The sequence below is a fragment of the Chlorocebus sabaeus genome, chromosome 25 (assembly GCF_047675955.1).
Source record: "Chlorocebus sabaeus isolate Y175 chromosome 25, mChlSab1.0.hap1, whole genome shotgun sequence".
NCBI lineage: Eukaryota > Metazoa > Chordata > Mammalia > Primates > Cercopithecidae > Chlorocebus > Chlorocebus sabaeus.
Window position 1 is genome coordinate 15,516,334 of NC_132928.1, and position 23,667 is coordinate 15,540,000.

At 41.7% G+C, this 23,667-nt stretch overlaps 1 protein-coding gene across 1 annotated transcript in view; it reads right to left on the reverse strand.

Annotated features, from left to right (window-relative positions):
* The window catches only part of PROX1 (prospero homeobox 1), a 53,491-nt gene that overhangs the window by 6,094 nt on the left and 23,730 nt on the right, over positions 1-23,667 (reverse strand). The window contains exon 4 of the mRNA XM_073011510.1: positions 23,567-23,667. This exon is cut by the window's right edge and continues 94 nt beyond it. Coding sequence (XP_072867611.1) covers positions 23,567-23,667 — 101 coding nt within the window. The remainder of the gene's footprint in view (positions 1-23,566) is intronic.

The window sequence follows — 23,667 nt, forward strand, 5'->3', positions numbered from 1 at the left end:
CTGTTTGTCTCAGAGTATTGTTGACTCAGATGCTAAGTTGTATATTAATCTGCAATATAAAGTACTCTCTATACATAAAGGAGTAAAATAATGACGTTAACATGAAGTCACAAAACTGATCCTAAAATATTGCATCAGAAAATACTTAACCTTGAAATTAGAATTGCTCCATAAGAGAGTGATTTATTCAGCTGATAGTGATAATACAAACTAACATTTTTTTGAGTATTTACTACTTGCCAGACTGTTTTATGTACTGAATGTGAATTATGTCATTCGGTTCTCCCAATCTCTCTAAGAGGTGTTATTATCCCAAGTACACAATAGAAAACTGAGGCTCAGAGAGGGTAAGGAAATTGCTCAAGGTCCTTATCATTCAAAATAAACATTCTCCAACTATTCATTTTAGAATCCCAATTTCTTAAGGCTTTTCTTCCACAGCAATTAATATGTATGTGTGTTGTGTGTGTGTATGTGTGTGTATTCTCTTAATTACTTATTTGATAATCTGATATCTTGATTAAGGAAAGCAGTAACTACGGATGTACTTATTTAGTGTTCTTTGTAAGTTACTCAGAGTAAAGTATGGTCTATCTATCCCCACACCAACACAATAGAATCACAGAATAATCCATGAACTCATAATTTTCCAAGTACGCATTGACACTTAGTAGATTTATTTTAGTGGGGTACTTATACACCAGTAAAGTTTCATTCTTACATTAAGCGCAGACATATGAGGACATAAAGGTACCACAGGTATACATATAGCAATATTTATCTACACATATACAAGAGATGAAAGACTTTTCATCTAAGTTCAGACATGCCACTTACCAAAGTAAAAAGGAGGTATTGTAATATTGAACATGTTTCATCTCTTTCTTCCAACCTTGGGTGCAATGTACTTTTTAATAATAGTAGTAACTGGTAAAGAAAACCAGAATCATCACCCGACATCCCTGTTTTTCACGTTTAAAATTGGACAAAGAAGTTCACTGTTCCCAATGGCAAGTTAATTGTTGTTTATAAAGAAATGTAATAACTGCAGAAAAAATGAAAGGGACTCCATTTGGGGCCAACCATTCTTAAGCTTGCATTTTTAGCAGACCCTCCTAAAGACTTTCACACTGGCCCATTTCTTAGGACATAGTTCCCAGTGTTGCCTGGAAAATCCTTCAAAGTACCGCCTTGTCCACCATGAATGTGCAAACCCACACACCCCAAGGGCCATTCTCTGCTGAGAATTCATGTGGATTTTCCACAGGCCTTTGGGTTATTTCCTCCCAAATTTCCTGCATACATGAGTATTTGTTAGAGGAGAGCTTAGCCCTCCCACTCACGTTATACAAATAAAAATTCATGAAGCAGTCTTTTTTAGTACAGTCACCTCCACCCCCAAAGATAATCCTCCACATTTTATCAAATGAGCATTATTGAGGGAGGGAATGTGGCTGGAGAACAGTGAAGTCCACTCTTACTCCTTGGATTGGGAGCTGTTAGCCAAATGCTACAGAAACATAATCATAGGCATTTATTTATTTATTTATTTATTTATTTATTTATTTATTTATTCATTCATTTATTTGAGATGGCGTTTCCTCTGTCACCCAGGCTGGAGTGCAGTGGCATGATCTTGGCTCACCGCAACTTCCGCCTCCTGGGTTCATGAGACTCTCCTACCTCAGCCTCCCGAGTAGCTGAGATTACAGGCACAGGCCACCACACCTGGCTAACTTCTGTATTTTCAGTAGAGATGAGATTTCAACATGTTGGCCAGGCTGGTCTCAAACTCCCGACCTCAGGTGATCTGCCCATCTTGGCCTCCCAAAGTGCTGGGATTACAGGCACAAGCCACCGTGCCTGGCCAATCATAGGCATTTATTAAAATAAACGTTTCAAGAAAGGTGATTTCATGGGCCATCGGCAATACAGCCTCAATGAAAAATCTACGTTCCTTGAACACTCAGGGATGCAGCATGACATGGCAGAGAGCTTTGAGGGGTGAAGGTGTGGGCAGCTGCCCCAGAGAAGCCAGAGAAGGCCGGAAGCCCTGCCCACGCCAAGAACTGTACAGGAGGTCTGGGGAGCCAGGGACAGGGGAAGGGCAGGCATTGTTCAAGACTGTCAGAGGAGAGAGAAGAGGTACATCTAGAACATCAGCACCAGGGGAGGGGGGGAAGTGTAGTTGTAGGATTTGCATGAGAACAAGGCAACTTCTTTGGGCGTTGTATGCAGTCCCCCCTTCATCATTTTTATAGTTTGCCATGCTTGTTAATGGGTTTTAGTGGGTTTTAACCTGTTTTAAATATTCCTTTCTTGTGGTGGTAATCATAGGCTGTCCTTTATCATCTTTTGCATTTGTGTCTTGATGCTATTTAACTTTTTACCTACTCTTATATGTACACCTTATCATAAGGTGTCTTTAGATAAGGAGCCTCAGCAGAGTATCTTTTGCAAAGTCATTTGATAAATAGCTCATAGTGAGATCTTGCCTTCTGCTTTACTCCATTTTGCTCTAGAGTAGCAGTTACTTAATACTTTAAAAATACTTAAGACTTAAAAAAGGGAAGCTTCAGCCTGAGCAACATGATGAAACTCCATCTCTACCAAAAATACAAAAAATTAGCTGGGTGTGGTGGCACGTGCCTGTGGTCCCAGCTACTGGGAGGTAGAGGTGAGAGGATGGCTTGAGCCCAGGAGGCAGAGGTTGCAGTGAGCTGAGGTCGCACCATTGCACTACAGCCTGGGTGACAGTGAGATCCCCATCTCAAAAATTTAAAAAAAGGAAGCTTAAAATAATGGTAAAGTAAGATAGAATTCAAAGAGTTGGAATAGATCTCAGAAATCAACACTTTATAGATGAAGAAAGCATGAGATTCTATGAGATGAAGAAATGATGAGATGAAGAGATTACTGTGAGGTAAGGTGTCTTTCCATTAAACGATGCTGGCTCCCTTTTAATGCTTTTTCAGCAATTTCTACTATTTATATGAGGCAACAAAACCTTGAAAAGCTGTGCCTCTGTAATCTTGAAAAAATCACAGAGAAGCTAGTAACTTCAAAATAAATGGGAATGCTATAAAAGATGCCCTGGAGGAGACTTTGGTTATTGGGAAGAAATGAATTCTTTGTGAACAAACAAAATGATTAGTTAATGCAGTGCTTACTTTGAGGCAATACTCATGCAATGGACTGGGCTGGATAAAAGAAAGTTGTCATGAGATACTGAACAACTGGAGCAACTCATGTCTGTGGTGGCTCCCAGAGGCACACTTTTGGGTAGCAACTGATCTTCTGAGAGGGTGCCAGTGAATTTCATCCACACATAGAAACATTTCCCATGGAAAAAGAGACCTTTACCTCTGCTTGAAAACTCCCAGCTCCGTTTAACAGAATAATAGGGGGTACTTTCTGATGTTTTGTGGGAGCATCTTAGAAATCAGTCTTATCAGAATGATGTTGCCCATATTTTTCTGCACCTCTTCACACCTAATGGCTTTCCAATCACCAATAAACATCTGCAGAAAATCCCTTAGTGACAAGTAATCCCTTATCTGGGTTTCTTTTAATAGAACCCAACAATCTGCAGAATGAACCCTAGAGTATCTCCTCAGCATCAGGTGGTAACAGTCAATCAAGTCACTGGAATGCAAGACAATGCAGGCGGCTGGGGTGGGGGGGCTGCTGGCGGAGGAGGGGAGAAGGCCCTGCCTTTGGACATGCCACAGGGAAAAAACAAAAGGCTTCCAAAGTCTTTGGCTGGAACTCTGAGGCTATTGTGGGAGCTGCTTTGCCCAGCGTTCCTCAGGAGAGGAGAGTGGAAACTTTGTTTTGATAAAAAGGCATCCCAACCTAGGAACCTCACCCCAGATGGTCTTGCCTTGATATTTGGAGAACAATATAAAGTAATGAGATACTTAAAGATATGCATAAATTTGAAGGGGGCTGGCTATCAGCTTCTACCAATTTCATCACGGTATGTACTTGAGTCTCCTCTGAGCAAACAAGAGCCTTGTGGACTTCCATGAAATGCGGAAAATGAGAGGAGGTTTTCAAGTCTGCCCAGTCCACAGCTGGGTTGCTTGTGTGTGTGCACACGTGCGTGCGCGCACACACACACACACGGTGTGTTGGGTGGGTGGTTATTTTGCTGTTCTTTTATTTTTCCATCGGAATGAGTGGCAAAGACACATTTTTCTCCCGTCTTCCTCCTCTTCCCAGTTGCTTTACCTTCAAGGATGATTTGTTTTATTAAACTGACTGTCCCTAGCCTCTGCAGTACATAATAAAAGCCTGACATAGCAGGCTGCCTGCCTTCTGTGTCCTGCAGATACTCATCATAAGTGTCAGGACATACCAAGGTTAGCGGTCACTGGAAGTGTGCTCGCTGGCCCAAACCTTGCCAAACGCTCTTGGCAGCTGAATGAATGTCACAGAGAATAGAAGGGGAATTACAAAGGTTAAAAAGAAGACAGCCTCTCCTATTTTCTGGAGACAGAGAAGCTGATTTTTCACACCTCTGAACCGTCCGTAAGCTCATTCATCAGCCTCTTGTGGGGGACCTAAACCTTGCCCCTTGCTCAGTTCTCCACGGACACTCCTCCATCCTCAGTCCCCTTTAAAAATTGGCCCTCTGGCCTCATTTCATCACAGAAATGATCTTCACTGAAATGGACAGAAAACAAACCAGGCATCGACTTCTTTCCCTAGCCACCCACCCCCCAACCCATAACCAAAGGCTCCTATGGCCTATCAAGCCTATCAATAGATTACAAACTTATCAAGGGAAATCATCTTTATAGTTGATCTTTTAAGCTAATTTTTTTTTTCAAACTTGCTTCGATGGAGAAATGGAAAAGGACGCATGTGTACTGGCAGGCATGGCTAACAAATGGGAAAGTACAATCCTGCCTAGTATTTTGGTGAATTAGTTTGTGTGTGGGTTTTCCTTCTTCTTTCTCCTCCATTTTTTTAAATACTATAAAAGGGCAATAAAATGCTGACTGTAAGAAGACAATGTCAAGGAGAAAAGGGTACTGGTATTTTGGATACTCTTCACTGCTCGCCTTGGAGAGAGAGTTATTCTTGTCACAAACCCTTTTGTCTGCATCTGCTGACTGCTTGCCTGTAGCCAGCAGCATACTTTAACTGTTTTGTCACCTCCTAACATCACATGCATCAGCTGTTGGGCTTTTGTTACGGGTATTGTAGAACTAATCCGCTGTGGCTGTTCTACTGTGCAGTAAATAAAACAGAAACGGGCTTCTCAGACTATTCTGCATGAATATTTCAGATGGCTTTTACAACTCCGATTCACAAAATCAAATAAATAAATAACTCCCCCAGCCGCCCCCCCCAGCCCCTCCCCACACCCAGAAACAAAACCCCTCAATCTAGCCCCAGATGCCTCCAAGTCAACTGCATTGAAGGCGCTGACTTGTGCCTTCAAACAATTGTTTCAGGGAACTTGAAAGAACAGGGCTCTCTAAATTTTCACACCGTGGAATTCATATACAGTATTAGAATTAAATATATCTAATGCTGACAACTAGGTAAGCAGCTCTGAAAAATTGGAGAAAGTTACTTTTTGTCCCTGTGGGCCTTTAAAAATATATGGGTAATGCCATGAAAAATACATAGCTAAGAGTTGCCTTGTCAAACTGCTTTTATTGTTTCCATCTGTACTTTTCTTCCTTCCACTCATCTGAAAGGGGTCAAAGGAAGATGTTTGTCCATTAGTTTATCCTAACCTATGAGTCTTTCCAAACCTATGTAAGAGCACAAAAGAAGAATCAAACTTTGCTGGGTTTGAAAAACTGAATCTGCATCATGAGCTCTTTGACAGTATAATGATGTACCAATCACACATAGGGAGGTATTTTTCTAGATGACTCTGAAGTCTTTGGAGAAGTTAAAAAGAGAATGGGCATCTGCACACGTGTGTGCACACACACATGTACACGAAAATCTTAGAGAAGGAGACAAACAGTTGAAGTACTTTCCCGAGCATTCATTCACCCTAGTGTGCACATGATTCCTCTAAACAAACTCTCCCGTCCCTGCTGTTTGTTAAGTAAATATTGATCAAGGAGAGACCCATCTCCTGACAGCAGTGGCACAAGCTGGGGACTTACACTGCAGACAGAGTAGACTTAAATGGATAAACTCAGATGCTTTAGTAACTCCTCATAGAGATTATCAGATGAAAAGGCAAGAACAGATACGTTATTGCTGCTTCTCTTCGCTGTCTCGCTCACACTAAACTCTCCTGCCAGAGGCAGAAAAGAGGAATCATGGAACTGTAAAATATGGTCACAAGATGCGGTTACTGAGGGTCTCCCTTTGCAGTCATGCGTGCATTTGTCCTGTGTGTACAGCCAGGGACTAACAGGCCCTTCAGAAGAAAAGGAATGGTGCAGGATGCTATACACGGTGAATCCTGAGATTCTATTCCAGGGCCCTCTCATTCCAAGGGAGGATCAAATGGAAAAGCAAACATGAATGCACTTTGGGAAGCATAAAATATCATCCAAATACAAGGTGGTTTACAAGTTTGAGCCTTTAATGAGGAGCCCTAATTCCTGGGATGCATTCACTGTGATTAATAAATGTTTGCAAAGCATCGTTTTGAGAGGTGCTCTGAGGAGGTTCGCTTGGGTGAGTTTGTTGGCTGAGTCAACCAGTTGAGAAAAGTTGCTTTGTGTTCCCTAAGTTTTATTTCGGCCATTTCATAATTATGAGTCAAAATCCTGCTTTCTGCACTGTTCGTAGCTGAATGGATACGTGTACTTCTCTGGGAAGGTCAGTTTTAAAATCATCTTTAGAGATTAGGTTTTGTGTATTGAACACTGAGCACCGTGGTCAAAGGGCAAGATGTTATATTTAGAGTTCCCAAACAGCTAAATGGTGTTTGAATTTTATTAGGATGCTTGTGTTTGGAAAAACTAGCAGGATCCAGGAGCACTGGCTGTGAAGTTGCTTTCGGGTACCTGCCGAGTTACCGCAAATGAGGCAGACGAAGGTTCTCCAGCAACATCTGGGCTTAGGACTAAAGTCTCTCTCCCTCTGGTGCTCCAGGTGGTATTCAGCTTTCAGGAACACAGAGGATTAGATTCATCTAATACCCATGCAATTTGGGCCCACTTTCTAGTTACATGTTTTGCTGTTTAAATATGTGAAAAGTAAATGCTTGTAGGAAGTGGCTATAGTTCAAGGCTGTCTTAAAAAAAAAAAAACAAACCTAAAAACTATGTTTCCTTGGTCTAAACAAAGGAACACATGGTAATAACAGTCTGTATCTTTTTTTTTTTTATAAAGCTTCGAAAGAACAATGTTCTGTTGAGCAAAATTCAGTAGCATTCTGTAAACATTAATTTAAGGAAATCAATAGACTCAGTGAGCTAAAGCCATATTGCAAGATAAACTGGCCAGAGTGCCACTTTGTCAAATAGATTTTCGTTTTCTCGGCTAGATAAAGACAGTTTCAAAACGGGGTAGACGTGTTGCAACCAGGGTTTGAAAAGTATGTGGCCTTCAAACAGTCTGCTTGTTCCTACTACAAAGCTGGATAAACATACTTTAAAAATGATAAGCCTGGTTTAGAATTGATTTGGCTTTCAAATTTTACATATAGTAGATTTCTTGGTCATCTCACAGGAAAAGAATAAAACAAAATATCATGCATTCAGAATAGAAAATGTACTTAGGTGAAAGGGGTTAAATTGTCTTGAGAGACAGAGCTTTGGGAGCAGTTTCGGTTGATACTTGACTTTAAAAAAATGGGAAGAAAGAAATCTTTATTCATGCTGACCTGATGGGCAATCGGCCTTCTTGCCAAAATCCCGAAGCCAAACTCTCTAGTGAGTTTGGGATCAGAGGTTTCAGCTGGTGGAAGCTGCTCTCGTTCTGTGCTCACCAGGCAATGTCATGTTAATGTGCGAGGGGGTGTGGGGGTTGGGGGAAGCAAACCCAGGAAAAGGCTAGGGAAGGAGCTGAAGTGATGAGCCACCCAATAGCTCCAAGGTTTTGGTCAGCCAGACCGAAAGAGTTGCAGGGATAATCTGAAAAGGTGGCAATGGGAAAGCAGGTCTCTCCTCCTGTCACCTACATGGAGCTCGTGGCAGTACACTTCCAAGTCAGACCACTTGACATCCTCCAATGCTACACCAGCCCTTATAAATGTTCATAGCAAACAGATATGACATGGTGAAAATGGCCCCCAGGAGGAAATATAATAAAAAGAATGAAGAGTCACATGGAAACTGCCAAGGAGGGAGGTTAAGGATCTACCTTGAATGGACAGGGGAACTCCATGGAAAAGCATCACAGGAACTGACTTTTGGTCTGCAGTGTGGGGATCTGGGGGCCTGCTATTGGCCAGACCCCTCACACAGACTTCTCTGACCACAGCATGAATGAAGGGCAGAGATACACCCTAAGTATCTTCTTTGTTTTTCTACCTGAATTTGAGTCTTTGTCTTTTAAGAGTGAGTACTTAGAAAATACAAAATTCACAATAAAATCTCTACAACATTATGATGTTGATAACATAGGTGTTGTTAAAATATTATACAATTATCAACAATGTGCTAGAGTGGAACATTTCGAATAGTTGTGACTTTCAGGTAATAGAAAAGAAAGTCTTAACATCTTCTATTCTACATTTAATCAATTGTGTATACATTTGAAATTCTGTAAGTATTCCATTGGCAACTCTGCATGTAGAGATCAAGGTAAATAAAACCATCTCTTCCATAGCCCAGTAAAAGATAGTACTAGCTTTCTAGGAGCAGAATGACGAATGTCTATGAGAGACTGTCAAAATTGTTGTGTGGGACTGAAATTTGGTCAGTGAACGTGCTTAAAGCAGCAAGTTTATTTGCTCACACATGGAAGTCTTGTTGTTATACGTGTTAGAAAACATAATTGTCACATTATTGGTTGTAACGAAGTAAATTTTCCTTCTCTCCCAAACTCTGCATAGGTCTTAAAAAGTGATTCCAAGTTTAAACAAACAGACAGATATGCAAACAAAATCAAGGAAAAAGCATCAAAAACTAAAACCTAATACCTCTTTCTCTCCCCCTGAGATACTACACAGAAACTCTTAAGATCTTAAAAACAACTGGAAGCACTATGTAGAAATTGCTCATCTGGTAGGCTGTTCAGGTAAGAGCTGGACCAAGAGTATTCCATCAAAGAATCATAGAATTGGCCGGGCGTGGTGGCTCACGCCTGTAATCCCAGGGAGTTTGGGAGGCTGAGGCGGGTGAATCACGAGGTCAGGAGTTCAATACCAACCTTGCCAAGATGGTGAAACCCCATCTCTACTAAAAAGACAAAAAAATTAGCTGGGCAAGGTGGGGGGCACCTGCAATCCCAGCTGTTCAGGAGGCTGAGGCAGAGAATTGCTTGAACCCAAGAGGCGGAGGTTGCAGTGAGCTGAGATCACGCCACTGCACTCCAGCCTGGGCGACAGAGTGAGACTCCATCTCAAAAAAAAAAAAAAAAAGAAAAGAAAAGGAATCACAGAATTTTGGAACTTGAGAATTAGAAGGAATCTCTGAGAGTTCATGTCCCACAAAAGAGAAAAAACCTTCAGCCAGTGGTCAGCAAAATTTGTCAGTAAAGGGCTAGATAATAAATACATAGGCTCTGTGGGCCATATTTGGTCTAGGTTGGTTATTCTTCTTCTTTTTTACAACTGTTTTAAAACTTAAGTCATTCTTAGCTTGGGGCCATAAAAACAGATTGAGGAGCAGCTCTGCCCATATGCCATACTTTGCCAGCCCCTGCTTTTAGCCAAACTTGAGGGTTAACAGCTTTTCTAGAGGCCTAATTGTTTTTCATTCTGCACTGATCCTGGGTGCCTCACTGGGTGAGCACACCAGTTCTTGCAGGATAGTTCGATTGATTCACTTGAATTCGACCTGCAGTGCCACACCATTTCCCTGATGGAGTTAAGGCTGCCCATGTCTATGGGAATAGATTTAATAAACCACATACGTGGTGGTCAAAGACCAGGAAGACTTCAGTCTTACCCTGCTCAGATTAGGAACCTTTAATTGGGAGCTTTCCTGCCAGTGCATATTTAAATGTGCTAAACAGAGGAATGTATCCCTGCTTCATGACACATCTGACAAATCAGCTCAATACTCAGATGGAAAAATAAGCCCTGCAATCATATACCAGTCACTTTGTAGTGTTAACAAATTTCCCTTTAAGTCAGCCCCATAAATTTGGTGCCATTGGTGTCTGAGTTCAAGACAAGCTGAGAGTCCTTGAAGTTCAACTTTTGCTACAATTACCGGGTGAGGTGGTAAAAGAAGCAGGGCCAAGCTTGGTGCCATTCTTGTATGGGACATTATCCAAAAACAACATAGCACAAACACTCCAATATTGCATGAAGGGAAGCTGGGGCACAGATAATCCACAGTTACTCCTGTTTCGTTCGAGAATGTATTACGTGATTGTTTTCTGCCACAGCTTTACCTTCATAATTAAACTTTGCTTAGGCTAATATTAAAACCAGTCTGTGTGCCCTCTGTTGCTATTGATGGAGCAATGTGAGTAAGGAGCCTAGGGAGAAGCTGTTAGGAAGTAGGGTTCAGGCAGGTTGTGATGAGAATGGGATTGCTCATAGAAAACAGTAAAGAAAGTGCTTGTGATGCACATGGTAGGAAATCAGACAGTGCTTCAGAGAACACCAGTCTGTGGGGGATGCTGGCACTCTGCTGGCAATAGTTTATGACACCCTAAATAATATCCGAGTTGCTTTAGGAAAGGATGGGGATTATTGGCCTCAATCCCATCCCTTGGTTTTGACTGCAAGATCTTTGTTCTGTCAGAGAAATTCTGTTCTGAATTTCCAGGGAATTCTATTGGTCTTTCCTCTGCAATCATCCTTTGGAAAACTAAGGATGGGCTGTATTTCAGAAGCTACTTAAGAGCTTGTGAATGGCTTTGGAATTCCTTTTTGAAGACAGGTAAATAGATTGGAAAGGCAGGCAGATTGCAGAATGGACTTTTGGAAGTCCACAAGACTCCTACCTAATGGGACTTGAAGTAATGTTTAGGGTGTGACAACCTAGGATGCTGTCAATACCTAGGATTGGACCTGTTGAAAGGCAGTTTCAGGTATCTACACACAGATTGTCTTATATGCCTTCAGGTCACTGAAAATGATAAATCTTTAAAAATGGATGCTCTAAATGAAAGAAAACACAGTGGCCTTGAAACTATGACCTTTCACCTTCTTCTACATACGTTCCGCTTCCTGTCATTTCTCTGTTTTCACCTCTACTCAAACCATCCTTCCCTGCCCAAGTATTTACTTGTTCTCAGGGAATACATTAGCTTTTACTAAAAGTCAGTTTTAACATCATATTCTAATTTATAATGTTATAGTAGCCTTAAGAAAACAGAACTTAGATGCAATAGCCATAAGAAATATGAAGAATACATATCTAAATGGCTTGTATGAGGACTCAATACCTCCCAACCACAAACTCTCACACATACAAAACAATCCCAAAGGAAAAGACTTTTATGATCTAGATTACTATCATTTGGGTAATATTTAAAGAAAAGAGTGGCATTGCTTTTGCAAACACTACCAAGCAGGTTTAGTAGGGAAGGTAGTTATATAACCTAAAATGGACAATTCTGGCCGGGTATGGTGACGCACACCTGTAATCCCAGCTACTTGGGAGGCTGAGGCAGGAGAATCACTGGAGTCCAAGAGGTGGAGGTTGGGGTGAGCTGAGATCACACCAATCACACCACTGTACTCCAGCTTCAGCAACAGTGCAAGACTCTGTGTCTCAAAAAAATAATAAAAAAAAGAATAAAAAAAAAATTCAGCCAATTCTGCTCTGAAAGAGAGGAGATGTACATTATATAGAGGTTAATGCATATTATAAATGCTGATAGTCTGTGTTGAGGCCTGCATGGAACGTGTGTGGGGACACTTAGTTTGTTCAAGTCCATACTACCTACTAGAAAACCCAATGGCATGAGGGTTTCACTGACAAATTTCCTCATTGTTTGGCCACCCCGGCCAAGGCAACAAATAAAGTGAGCAGCAAGTCTAATGATAGTGCCAATTCAGTCAATAAATTGTTTATGAATTTGAAAAATTAGTCTCTATAATCCCAGTAAGGGAATTGCCATGTCTCCAAGGGCACTGCTGAGATTTAGATCTGCAAATAGGGCCTTGGGAGAAAACGAAAATGGGCACCCTGGAGATTTTGACTGAGATAATTAAGCTGCAGCAGAGTCACCAGGGTAGAAAGGGCCCCACATGGAAACCATCTGGATTCCAAGGGCCTCTATACTCACTGTTTAAAGCTTTGCATCATGACCAAGACTCAAAGGAAACTTTATTTAGAGAATGCAGAATGCCCCTCTACTCTAGAGTCACAAAATTTCAGAGCTAGAATGAAACTGCCCGTGTATTCTAGAGTCACAAAATTTCAGAGCTAGAATGAAACTCTTGAATTTAATCTTGACACTTTTCAAAAGGTGAGCACAGTAGACCCCAATGAGGCAGGTGTGGCCAGAGCCAGACCCTCCAGGCCAGCACTCCTTCACCACCTCCGGCATCTCATCGTGTCCTTCTCATCTGGAACAGATGACCCCAGAGTCCTAGAGCTGTTCCAGGCTAGTGTCGCCTTTTCAGCCACATTCAGAGCAGGAACACTTGCTCTTGTGAAAACCAGAATTACATTGAATATTTGTCCCAATTCTGATGAGAGCTCCCTCATTGCCCGTTTGTTTACTTTCCTATTTAGGGTCAGCAGGAAATGGTGCAATAGTTGCCTTGCAGATGTCACAGCAATAAGGTAACATTTACTTGGCTCTGGAAATGAATAAATGTGAATGCTTATACAGCACTTACTCTGTGCTAATACACTTGTGTAGATTCATTTAATTCTCACAACACTCTTGAAGTAGGCACTGTTACATACCCTATTTTACAGATAAGGAAACTGAAGTACAGGCAGCGTAAGATACTTGCCAGGGTTTCACTGCTACAAAGCAGCAGAGCTGGGATTTGATCCCAGGGCCTGGCTGGAGAGTCCATGCTGTAAGTTCTACATCGGTATTGATCCAGGACCACTGACAGTGGAAAGACTCCCCAAAGCATTTTCTTTGTAAGATTTCAAGGGGATGCTTTTATATAAAATATTGACTACTTGCAGGTGAACATTTTATTGCCTGCCTGAGAATAATATCAAATAAAGCAGAAACTGAAGCTTTCCCCCAGAGTTGTCATTATCATAGACTCAAGTTCAAGACTAAGGCTATTTCCTCATGACGTCAAATACCCCAATGCTTGATCTACAAGAACACTGAAAACATCTGGAGGGCAGGGTGGATCTGCCTATTTTCTATTTGACTGGGTATGTCCTATAGACACAATCATATTTGCCAGAGTACTTGCCAAGAGTCTGATCAGCTGGTCTCATAGGATCATTTGAACCAATAAGCACTACTGAGCTCCAACTCAAGAATTCCAACTTTTGAGGATAAACTTTTGGGGTAATCAAAAAAGTCCCACTGGGTGTGCATGAGGCACCATCACCAAACTGTGGCGTGACTGCCCACACCTGGAGTTCTGCCTTGTGAGTTAGTAACTATAACTGTCCCTCAGAAGAACACAGTCAGGCTGGAAGCGCATTACAGCAGGGCAGCTAAAATGATCTGGGCAGCCCACTTACTGTATGAGATTAGGCTTTTAAAAAGGATTAGAGCTCCTTAATCTGGAGAGATGAAGATTAAGAGGGAGTAATGATCAAAGTCTATAAAATCAGAAAGGAAATGGCGAATATGGATACAACCCTGTTCACAAATCCCAGGATATTATAACAAGGGATATCCCTGTGGAGTTCTAGGGGAATCACTTTTAGAGCCATAAAAAGAAGATAATATTTTCCCAGCAGGTAATACACTTAGAGAATTATTATCTTAAGGAGTGGTATATTCTGAGAATGAGGTCAAGTTTAAAAAAGGTTTAAGTAAACTCATGGGTGATAAAACCATCATGGTGGGCAACTGGGACTTTAGGAATGTTTTGTATACATCTTGAGCCTTTTGAAAAATGATTCAATGACAGGTATCAGCCTCTCCCAATATGCTCCCTGCCCAGGGCTGACAATGCCCGCCCATCTGATCTGACCACCTCTCCTCTCACCTTGTTGGCTACATTTGTCCTAATATTTGCAACATGCATATTCTTGTGCCCCTCTTTGATAGGTATTTGAAAATCTCAGCAACCTGGCACAATGTGGCAACTCATTCCTCGGAGGAAGTTTTCTTTAATCCTTAATAGAGTCATTGTCTTGAATTTCGAATTACAGTTCATGGCAGGGATCTGACCATGATTTCCATAAAATATACACTTAACTCCTTCAACTACACCTGAAAACTAAAATCTATGGTTTGCTCAAAGATGGAGGCATTTAAATCATTTTACGCTGCAGTAGTTAGAGAATTTAAAAACTGGTTAAACTCTATTGGAAAAGCTGCTCATAATACGCTAACACAGATCAATTAATTCAAATTTAAGGGGAAATTAAACATACCAATTTTGTAGTACCCATCACAGCCCAAGATATTAAGCTCTAAAATTTGCTGCAGCTAACGTAGAAACCAGCACACCTTCACAAAAGCTGTGGCTCTGTTAGATACATAGAATAAAACTTTAGAGAGAGAAGTGTTTTAGCTGTTTCCAAAACAGCCAAGTGTTAATCACTTTAAGTATCTAATATAATAGATCATTGTTGAGGGCTGGGGCAGAAGGAGGAGGCAGTGGTTTTGGGAGAGGGTAGAGTGGAGATGAAGATTCACTTAGAGAAAGGAACCTTCAGAAGACTGTAACATGCACAGCGAGGCGTGAAGAGTATTTTCTGTACTCACATTTCAAAGTGCTTTCAGAAAATTGGTAAAATGTGGCAATACACAGATGCAAATAAAGGAGCCAAGAAAATAGTGAGGGGGGCAGAGGTGGGGACGGAGGAGGAAGGCACACAGATAATAAGCAATATCTAATAACGCCGAATGCATCCTAACCCTGTCTCTCATCATAAACTGGAAGCAATCACTTGGTGTCTTTTCAAATTGCAAGTTTGAAAACGTTAGTCTTCATGGCGGGGAGCTATTCAAAGTCACTATTCATTTGGGGGGAAAAAAGTAGGAAAGGTGGTCAGGAGTGGGGAAGGATTCAAGGGTAAAGAGTCACTTCGTTTCTCATTGTAGACTTTGGAGTGATTTGGGCAAGAAAACTGGGACATCTGGAGTTCAGAAGTCGAGGAAAATGGGGAAGAACCAGGAAGATGAATACATGATCATCAGCTACACAAAAGAACGGAGCAAAAAGAAGCTGGGATTTGGGCACAGGCGTCTGGCAAGGAGGCCGGCAGCAGGGCTAATGAAGCATTTGCGGCGTGGGACATTTGCCAAGGCAACAAAGAAGATGTGCTTGGGCTCTGCAGATGTGCCAGGGCCCCCAGAGCAAAATAATGACATAATCACCATCAGTGTCACAGACCAGACTGTACACAAGGTGACAGGGGAGGGGCGGCCTGTAATGCGCACACAGGGAGGCCTCCCACGGCCCACGACGGCTGCTGCCCTGGGGGTCGGGATGCAGGCAGGACTACCCACCTAACGATCTCTGCCTAGATCTTAAATCCGAAGGTGAGGTTTGCACCCATCTTTGGTGGGTGTTTTCTGTTCCACCCGAGTCAGGCAACAGAAATCTGAAAAGCTTAAGTGAGATTTGAACTGAATGGAGGGGCAAAAGGAAAAGAGGCAGCAGGAGTTTTGTGAGTCAAGCTCCCCGTCTTCTGCTAGAAGTGCGCAAACTTCTAAGAACCGAACCTAACCACACCAGCGTAAGGCAGAAATACGACCATGGATGTCAATGTTGCACACTGCAAAGAAAATGCACAACATATCTCGGGGAGCCTATTTTGGGGTGGGGGGGACACAAATGAGCAGTCAATGGGCCATCTCAAAGTCAGTGCAAAAGCAACGTTAAGGCATGAGAAAGTCACCCCTGCCCATTTTCAACAAGGTCTCTCAGCAGGCCTTGTCACCTGCCAGTGGCTCTTGCTCAGTAAGGTGGGTGTGTTAGTACAGCTGTCTGGCTTTTAAGTGACTTTTGTCAGTTTGAAAGTGAAAGTCTGTTTGAGGAGCTGAAAGAACAATAGCTCAGAGCCCGGAAGAAGAGCTTGTAGCACAAAGAACTTGGCTACACTAGTGTCCCTTTTCATTGCTTCTCATGAAAGATTCATAAGAAGAACTTTAAATTTTTATGACCCCCTTTTTGGTATGACTATATTAGTTGTGTCAATTTCCATATACGGGTTCTCTTTAAATACCAAAAGGTCTGTTGTGAAATTGTTTTCAAAGAGCAAAGGGGGCAGAATCGATTCTGGCCATCCTGTTGGTCGCTTCCTCCAAAAGAAACTGCTGTAAGAGACACAGAGATTGCCTTTAAATATGGTTCCCTTCAGCCTTGAAGTTGCCATGAACACTACAATGTAGTTATTTTAAACCTCTGTGATTTGCTAGTTCAACTGCTCCTCGGAAGAATGATTATATTTGTTTTTCTTGGCTTCACCCTATTTAACAGGAACAGTAGTATAATGATCATTAATAGACGGTTCTCTTTTTCCTACCCTTCTCAAATAGCTATCTCCACATTGCATCTTTATTTTGTGTCTCAGCCAAAAATTGGGGGATGCAGGGAGACAAAATGCATTTGTTTCACATCATCTTACAAGATAGAATTGAAGATTGGCTGAAGGCACTCATTGAAGGAGAAACAATATTTTTAAACTAATTATCTACTTTCAAGTATTAAACTTCTATGCTTCATCAAAAAGGATGTCTGCAAAAAAATTATTGTTGTAAATTAATATTGATGTGTTTAAGAGCAATGAGTGAATAGTCATTAAAATTTCTGCCCTGTGACTGACAAAGAACCAAACAGTTCAAGTTAAATAACATCCTGGGGGGAGGGGGGAAATGAAGAAATTTGATGTAAAATGTTATCTGCCATGTGAAAAGGGATCGCCAACTTCGAACAAGCTTTGGTTTGCTAAATGAATTTGTTTCATCTAGGCGAAATAAACAGGCTGTCTTTCAAAAGGTTGTTAGAACTTCTTCAGACATTTAATCCAGGATGGGCTGAACACAATGATACATCCCACTGAAAGCTACAGCCACCACCAGCGGCTCTCAGAAGAGAACTTGCTCTCTTTCTCCCATTGATAACCCTTTGTGGGATGAAGAAAAAGAACCGAGGCAAGGAGAACTGAATATCAGACAATAGGCATCACTCCACACACTGTTTCTGAACTTTCCTCATCGCTGAAGGACAATTAATTATGAAGGCCTTAGGGGTAGGTCGAAGCAAGGGAAAACCCACCACTGTCCCAGCACCACAGCCGCTACCTCTGTGTTTGCTAAATGGCTTCGCCTGTTGGGGTACAGCCGCCGAGAGAGCCAATAGATCATTTAGGGGGGGCGTGCGGGAGGTGAGGGAGGAAAGCAAAGATTTTTTTGTGTGTGCGCCTGCCCTTGTATAATTCTATTCTCACTGTGAACTCATCCATACACAAAACACAAGGACGATTTTTTTTTTTTTTTTTTTTTAAAGAGAGAAAAGCCACAGGGTAGGTTACAGTCAGAAACGGCCTCTCAGTGGTGTGTTAAAAAGGATGGTCTTTTCACCAAATCATTTCACAGAGGCAAAACAGACAAACACAAAGAGTTGAGACTTTTTCTCCTACATTAAATGGAGTAACTGATAAGGTCAGACATATGATACCTAAAGACATGAATCTGTGAACTCTTGAAGTCAAAGGGCCTCTCTGTGCCGAGGAACAATCTTTCAAAGGAAATAGATCATAGAACTCCACTGAATCCCCTTTAAACTTTATGAAGCAGGAGGAGAAAAAGCTCTAAGTAGGGAAGCTTGACAGAAGAGCCTTGAACTATTTTCTGAAGGAAAGATGAGACCCTCCCTAGGCTGCCACAAAACATCTTTTTTTTTTTTCTAAAGGCTCCTCTGAACTTTGATATGTGCCAAGACACTGCTATTGAAAGCTGTATAATTATGTGATATAGCCACTGTAGAAAATGCTTTGTTCACCCCAACAAAGGACAATAAGCAAAGTAAAGCGACATTACACTGTATCTTTTTCTTTAAGAATGTTGAGAAAGGTCATGGAATGCTATAACTAATAAAGCTGTTGAGTAAGGAGGTTTTAAAGTTGATCTTACTGTGCTTGAATGTAACCCAATGACAAAAAAGACACAGGGAGCTAAAAATGCAATGACATTACCAAATAGATGATAAATCAATGGGCCCGCTTCATTATACTGATGAACACCTTGAATCCCAAAAGGACAGTGGTACAAAAATGAAGCCTCATGCACACACAGAATTCTACCTCCACTCCACCCCCTAGCCCTTCAACCCCACTTCCAACCTGGTGTCTCTACTGTGCTCTCCTTCAAATTTCAGGCAATCATTCTGTAGAAGGAATATGTTTCCAGGCAGCCATGTGTGTACATATATTTAGAGAACATTCATTTGGTCTCTTAAAAGATCAATTTGGCTTGTCAACGGTGGGACTGGCAAGGGAAGAAATGGTAAGGGTTTCTTTTCCTCCTCGCCACCCACCAAGAGTGTGTTATGCGATTATTTAAACGGCTCAGCAGCTTTGAGGCCAAAAGACTGCAACAGCAGTGAAAGGCTTTCACTCATGTGCCAGTTTTCTAAACGATCACTCATATTTAAGTATCTATTTGGAGCAGAGGGAAGCGCTTCCTAAATCCACCTGTCCTCATTTTTCTTTAAAGAGATGACAATGCGAATGAAAGTCTTCCAAATATATTAAATCTTCTGAAATGTGGGTTCTGTTGAAAGTGGGAGTAGGTTGAGAAGAGGGTAGGTATGGGGTAGGAACATATTCAGCAAGTGTGTATGTGTTAGTGTGTGTGTGGTGGGGGTGGGGTGTTGCTTTTTAATTTTCTATTTCCAAGAGGAAAGTAAGAAAACACATTCAAAGGTGTGCGGAAGTACCCTTCTTCCCTGTCATGTGTCACCCAGAAAAATGTCAAACCCACGGTCTCTAAGGTGGAGCATCTGCCCAGTGAGGTATTAATACCTTAGAAAATGGCATTCATAAGGCCACTAATGAGTGAATCAAGTTCCCCATTCAATTTATTTTGAAGCCTTCCATCCCCAAACCTGGGCCTTTAGCGAGGATAAGGGAGATTTGTCATTCTTACTGGAAACTTACACCCTGTCTACAGGTAAATCACTAGCCACTGAGGGGCCCAGGAGGGATGCGTGGCTTATCATGGCATGGGAAACACTACCTCCCAGTACCCGGGAATGAGAAAGAGAGCTCAGTGGGCCTGGATGAAGGAATCTGGCACATTCTTTTCTCAACCTACACTCAGGCCGTACCAAACCCTCCGACCTTTGGATGATTCTGCCTTCCGCAGCTGCACCATATAGAGACGTCAACCTAGGTAATGCAGTCCAACCTAGGGTGCTATGTCTTTTGGTTCCTTAAGTTGTGCAATTAACCTTTGTGAGTTACACAAGTTAGTTGTCTCCGTAGAGTTCTTTGCAAAACAGGTAAACCAGCCTCAGAAACTGTCAGTGATCATCATCTTCTTTTCCTGCCACAGTTGTGAGGAAAACAACAAAAGCGATAAAATCCAACTCATATGCCCCTAAAGTCACAAGTATCAGTATGATTTAAAAACTGGGAAGGAATCCCAAACTTCCTTTCTCTGCCCATAAAATTTTTTTTGGAAGCTCTTCAAAGTGAAGCGAGAATGAAGCATAGAAATATATACCATCACACCTGGAAAGACAAATTTATTGTTGCCAATCTCATTAAATGTGAGGAGCAGGAATGAAGGAAACAGCCCATAATTACACACCCCTCTCCTGCGTGCCTCACACACTCACGCGCAGAAGCAAGATGCCCCACCTGGTGTGATATGGCCAAGTTTCCGCCCTTTAGCACAAACTGAAAGTGCATTTCGTATTTTTCCCCTTTGGTGTCTTCTTCCACATCCCTTGGGTCTTCTCAAACGCTCACCATCCTAAGTCTGCACACCGTGCCAAGAATTCTGGCAATTGTGTAAACTGATACAAAAGGCAGAACAAGCTCTCCTGCCACTTAGAAGGTCCTGACTCATAAAGGCCAGGAAATGCAGGGTCTAGGAGAGGAGAGCGAGGCAAGCCACTCCCTCTTTGCTGCTGATAAACCTTCCCCATCTGCTTTATTTTCCTGTAGGCCAGGGGTCAGCAGCCTCTCTAGCCTTGAGAGCCATCAGCAACAGGGGCTGGAAGGGGGTGGTGCTAAGCAGCGACAGAGGTGCCACTAGCAAGCTTATGACAGAGGCAGAGATGGAGTAGAAGGCTGAGAGAAGACAAGGGGTAGAGAAGAGAAAGAAGGAACAAAGTAGTAGTGAAGAGACGTCAAACTCCCTTCTCTCTCCCTGGCTCGATCTACCTCTGCCCAGTTAGAATAATCTAACTTGAAGAATAGTAAAGCTTTGGGCAAACTGAAGTTTTTCTTGTTATTATATAGGTATCACTGTCATTACTATTACTCGCATTAAATAAGCCCTATTTTGGTAAAACACTTAGAAGAGTGCCTAGAACATTAGTAAACAGTTAATAAATGTTAACTATTTTATTATTGCTCCCAACAACTGATTGAGAAATCTGGGAATACAATCAATAAGACATTTTATTGTTTGACCAGCTACTACTAAGCTGGGTGACACAATTCCTTGGAATCGAGTGGATCTTGGGGCATCGAGTAGACGTAGCTTCAAAGTCCCTCTACCATGTTTTAGCTCTGTTTAAAAATGTTAAAAAGAAATAAAGTGTACAGTTCTCCATTTTGCCATCCTCTTCACTTGCTAATACTTAAACTATAGGTTCATTTTACTCGACATTAAGAGGAGAAACTTAAATACAAAAGTAAAGCCGTGCACACAGTATCAGTGGAGGTATTCAGCTGAAGGTGCCGGATCTACTTTTGGCTCTCAGCCACGGCCCACACGAGCAAAGCTACCACGATAAGAACGGTGGCTTTTTAAGCATCTCACTTAAGCAGTGACCTGCATGCACAAAGGCACGGAAAAGAAGGGCTCACCTTATCTGAAACTTTTGTCAGTAAATGAGCCAGACAGAGAGGCTAAATGAAAAACAATTTCGTGATATTAGGATTATGTGTGATGGTGGGTACGCGTGTGTACATATGGATGTGTGAGTGTGTGAGTAGAAGGGGCAGGGCTCACTGCATGGTCCTACTTTCTTCCCTCCTTTTCACTGAAGGAGGAATCAGATCCAGAATAGTCCAATAACTGTCCGAAGTCACATGAGAAGTGACAAAATTCCTGCCCGGGCCCCATACTCCTTGCAGTGAAGCAGTCTTAAAATAGACACTGCAGATAAAGGAGAGGTGGCCTGGCTGGAAGTGGATATGATTCACAAAGAGAGAAATATTAGATGTTAATCATATTAAAGAGGATTTAGATGATGCTAAATGGAGCAGCTTGTCGGGTACCTCCTGATGCCAGCCGTCCCCTGTTTGTGTCCTTTTGGCCCCTGGGCTGTGGGTAGGGGATTAAATTCCAACCAGGTAAGGTTTAAGCAACCCTGAAAACCCTCGTGTGCACTTTAAGGATTTGTCTTCTTGGGTATTTTATATAGCAGAAATGCAGAAGTCATCTCATGAATCTTGGGCAATTCTTTCATGAAGCTTGATGTATGCTGCCAAACAGATACTTATGTCATCATATAATGTAAATAATTCACTAGCATACAGAAGTCTCTTAGCTTAACGTTTAGGGCAACAGGCTTATCAGAAGGGCAGGGGAGAAAAGACGCTCTTAATAAGATTTTTTAAAAATGGTTAGCCATAATCATATTCTTCAGCTTTAGAAGAAATCTGCTAGTGCTCTGTGATTATAGTGAGCCAGTGCTCTGTTACAACTGAGACTTTAAAACAGATTTTAAAATAGTGGAGCAGTACATGAAGAATTCTCACTTTTAATGTATTTAGCAAACACACACTCATACCACCCAAACTTCATTTATCACACATTTGGCAAGAAATACATTAGTCTTAGAGAGCAAAGACAAATTAGTAGCTTACACTATAACTACTAAAACTTTCAAAGAAAAACTATGACTTTCCCATTGCTGAGCTTCCACATTCAGTTCTTTATAAGCCACTATAACTGGTCTGCATTGCCAAGAATCGTAGTAACAAGAGCTGAAATAAAGGGGGGGGGGGGCAAGCAGAAAGAGTACTAGGAGTCAGTCCCCTTAGTTGACAGAGCTAGGCCAAGATATCCTCTTTTCTTTGAAATTTGGAACTTCCTGGGTATTCCTGGATACCTATCTACATGAAGAAAGCAAGAATACGAACATAAGGTCCAAGCGCACACAGATGTTGGAGGAAAAATTCCTACCCTTAAGGTGGCACAGCATCTAGCCAAGATAATACAAGAAATGGACCAACTTTGTCAAGCCACAGTCTATCTGATCTCATCATCAGGGAGTTCAGCCTGCAGAATTCTTGCCATATTCCCACCTCCAACTACTGTTGCCTCAGCCAGCAGGGCTCAGCAAAATGCCTTTGTGAGTACTGGGAGATTTGCTAGTGTTGTCTCACAGAGAGTCATCATGTTGTGATGAAAACTGTTTGCTGAGGCACCACATTAGTCCATAAAGAAATGCCTTACTCATAGCCACACATCTTTCATTGTTGCATGGATATTGCTTTCTGGGAATTCTCTATGCTGCTTTGTGTGTGGATCTAGAATATACATGTCATAGATAAGTGTGTATGAAAGTGTTTGTACAAAGAGCAGCATGCTTCTGAAGGTATACTTAGGCAAAATAAACACATGAGTCTCTCCTCCAAAAGAAGAAAAAGAGAAACAAAAATCCCCCAAAAAAAGATGTCAGTGGATCTCTTATGATATGTATTTAGTAAATTATCATACCATTTCCTCCATAAAGGGAATACATGTCAAAGTCAGAAACCATGGAATCACTCCCCCATCAAAGTTTCTAGACTTTTTAAGAAAACAACACTGGTAGCTACCATTGCACATAGCCTGCATCAGCTCATTGACATCTCAGAACCTAAATATGAAAAAGGCCTATTGGAGTAGGGACCTCTTCCTTGGAAAATGAATCACTCTGTTTTTGCTGCTTGCTGCCATTTTCCTTTGGATTCTAACAGTTCCCTTTTCTGTGGCCAAATGAGTCTTCCATACAAGCTGAAAAGCCAGGGAATGGGGAAAAAATGGCAGTGGGTCAGAGCCTCATGATTCCAGTGGGGACTATGGAAGCTCCTCATTGCAGTTCTACCTGTTACTCTATTGGGGGATGCTTATATGCGAAACCAACACAAAAACAGATTTGTGTACATTTCTAAAGAAAATAAATTTTTTAAAAAAAGAAAAGGGAGATGACCAAAAATTAAAGATTAGTTCCTACCTCAAAGTCATTTGCTTTATTGTAGTGCATGTTCAGAGCCCTGTACAGCTCACAGTCTCTGGTTATAGACAGCTCTTCAGTACTGGTGACCCCATCGTTGA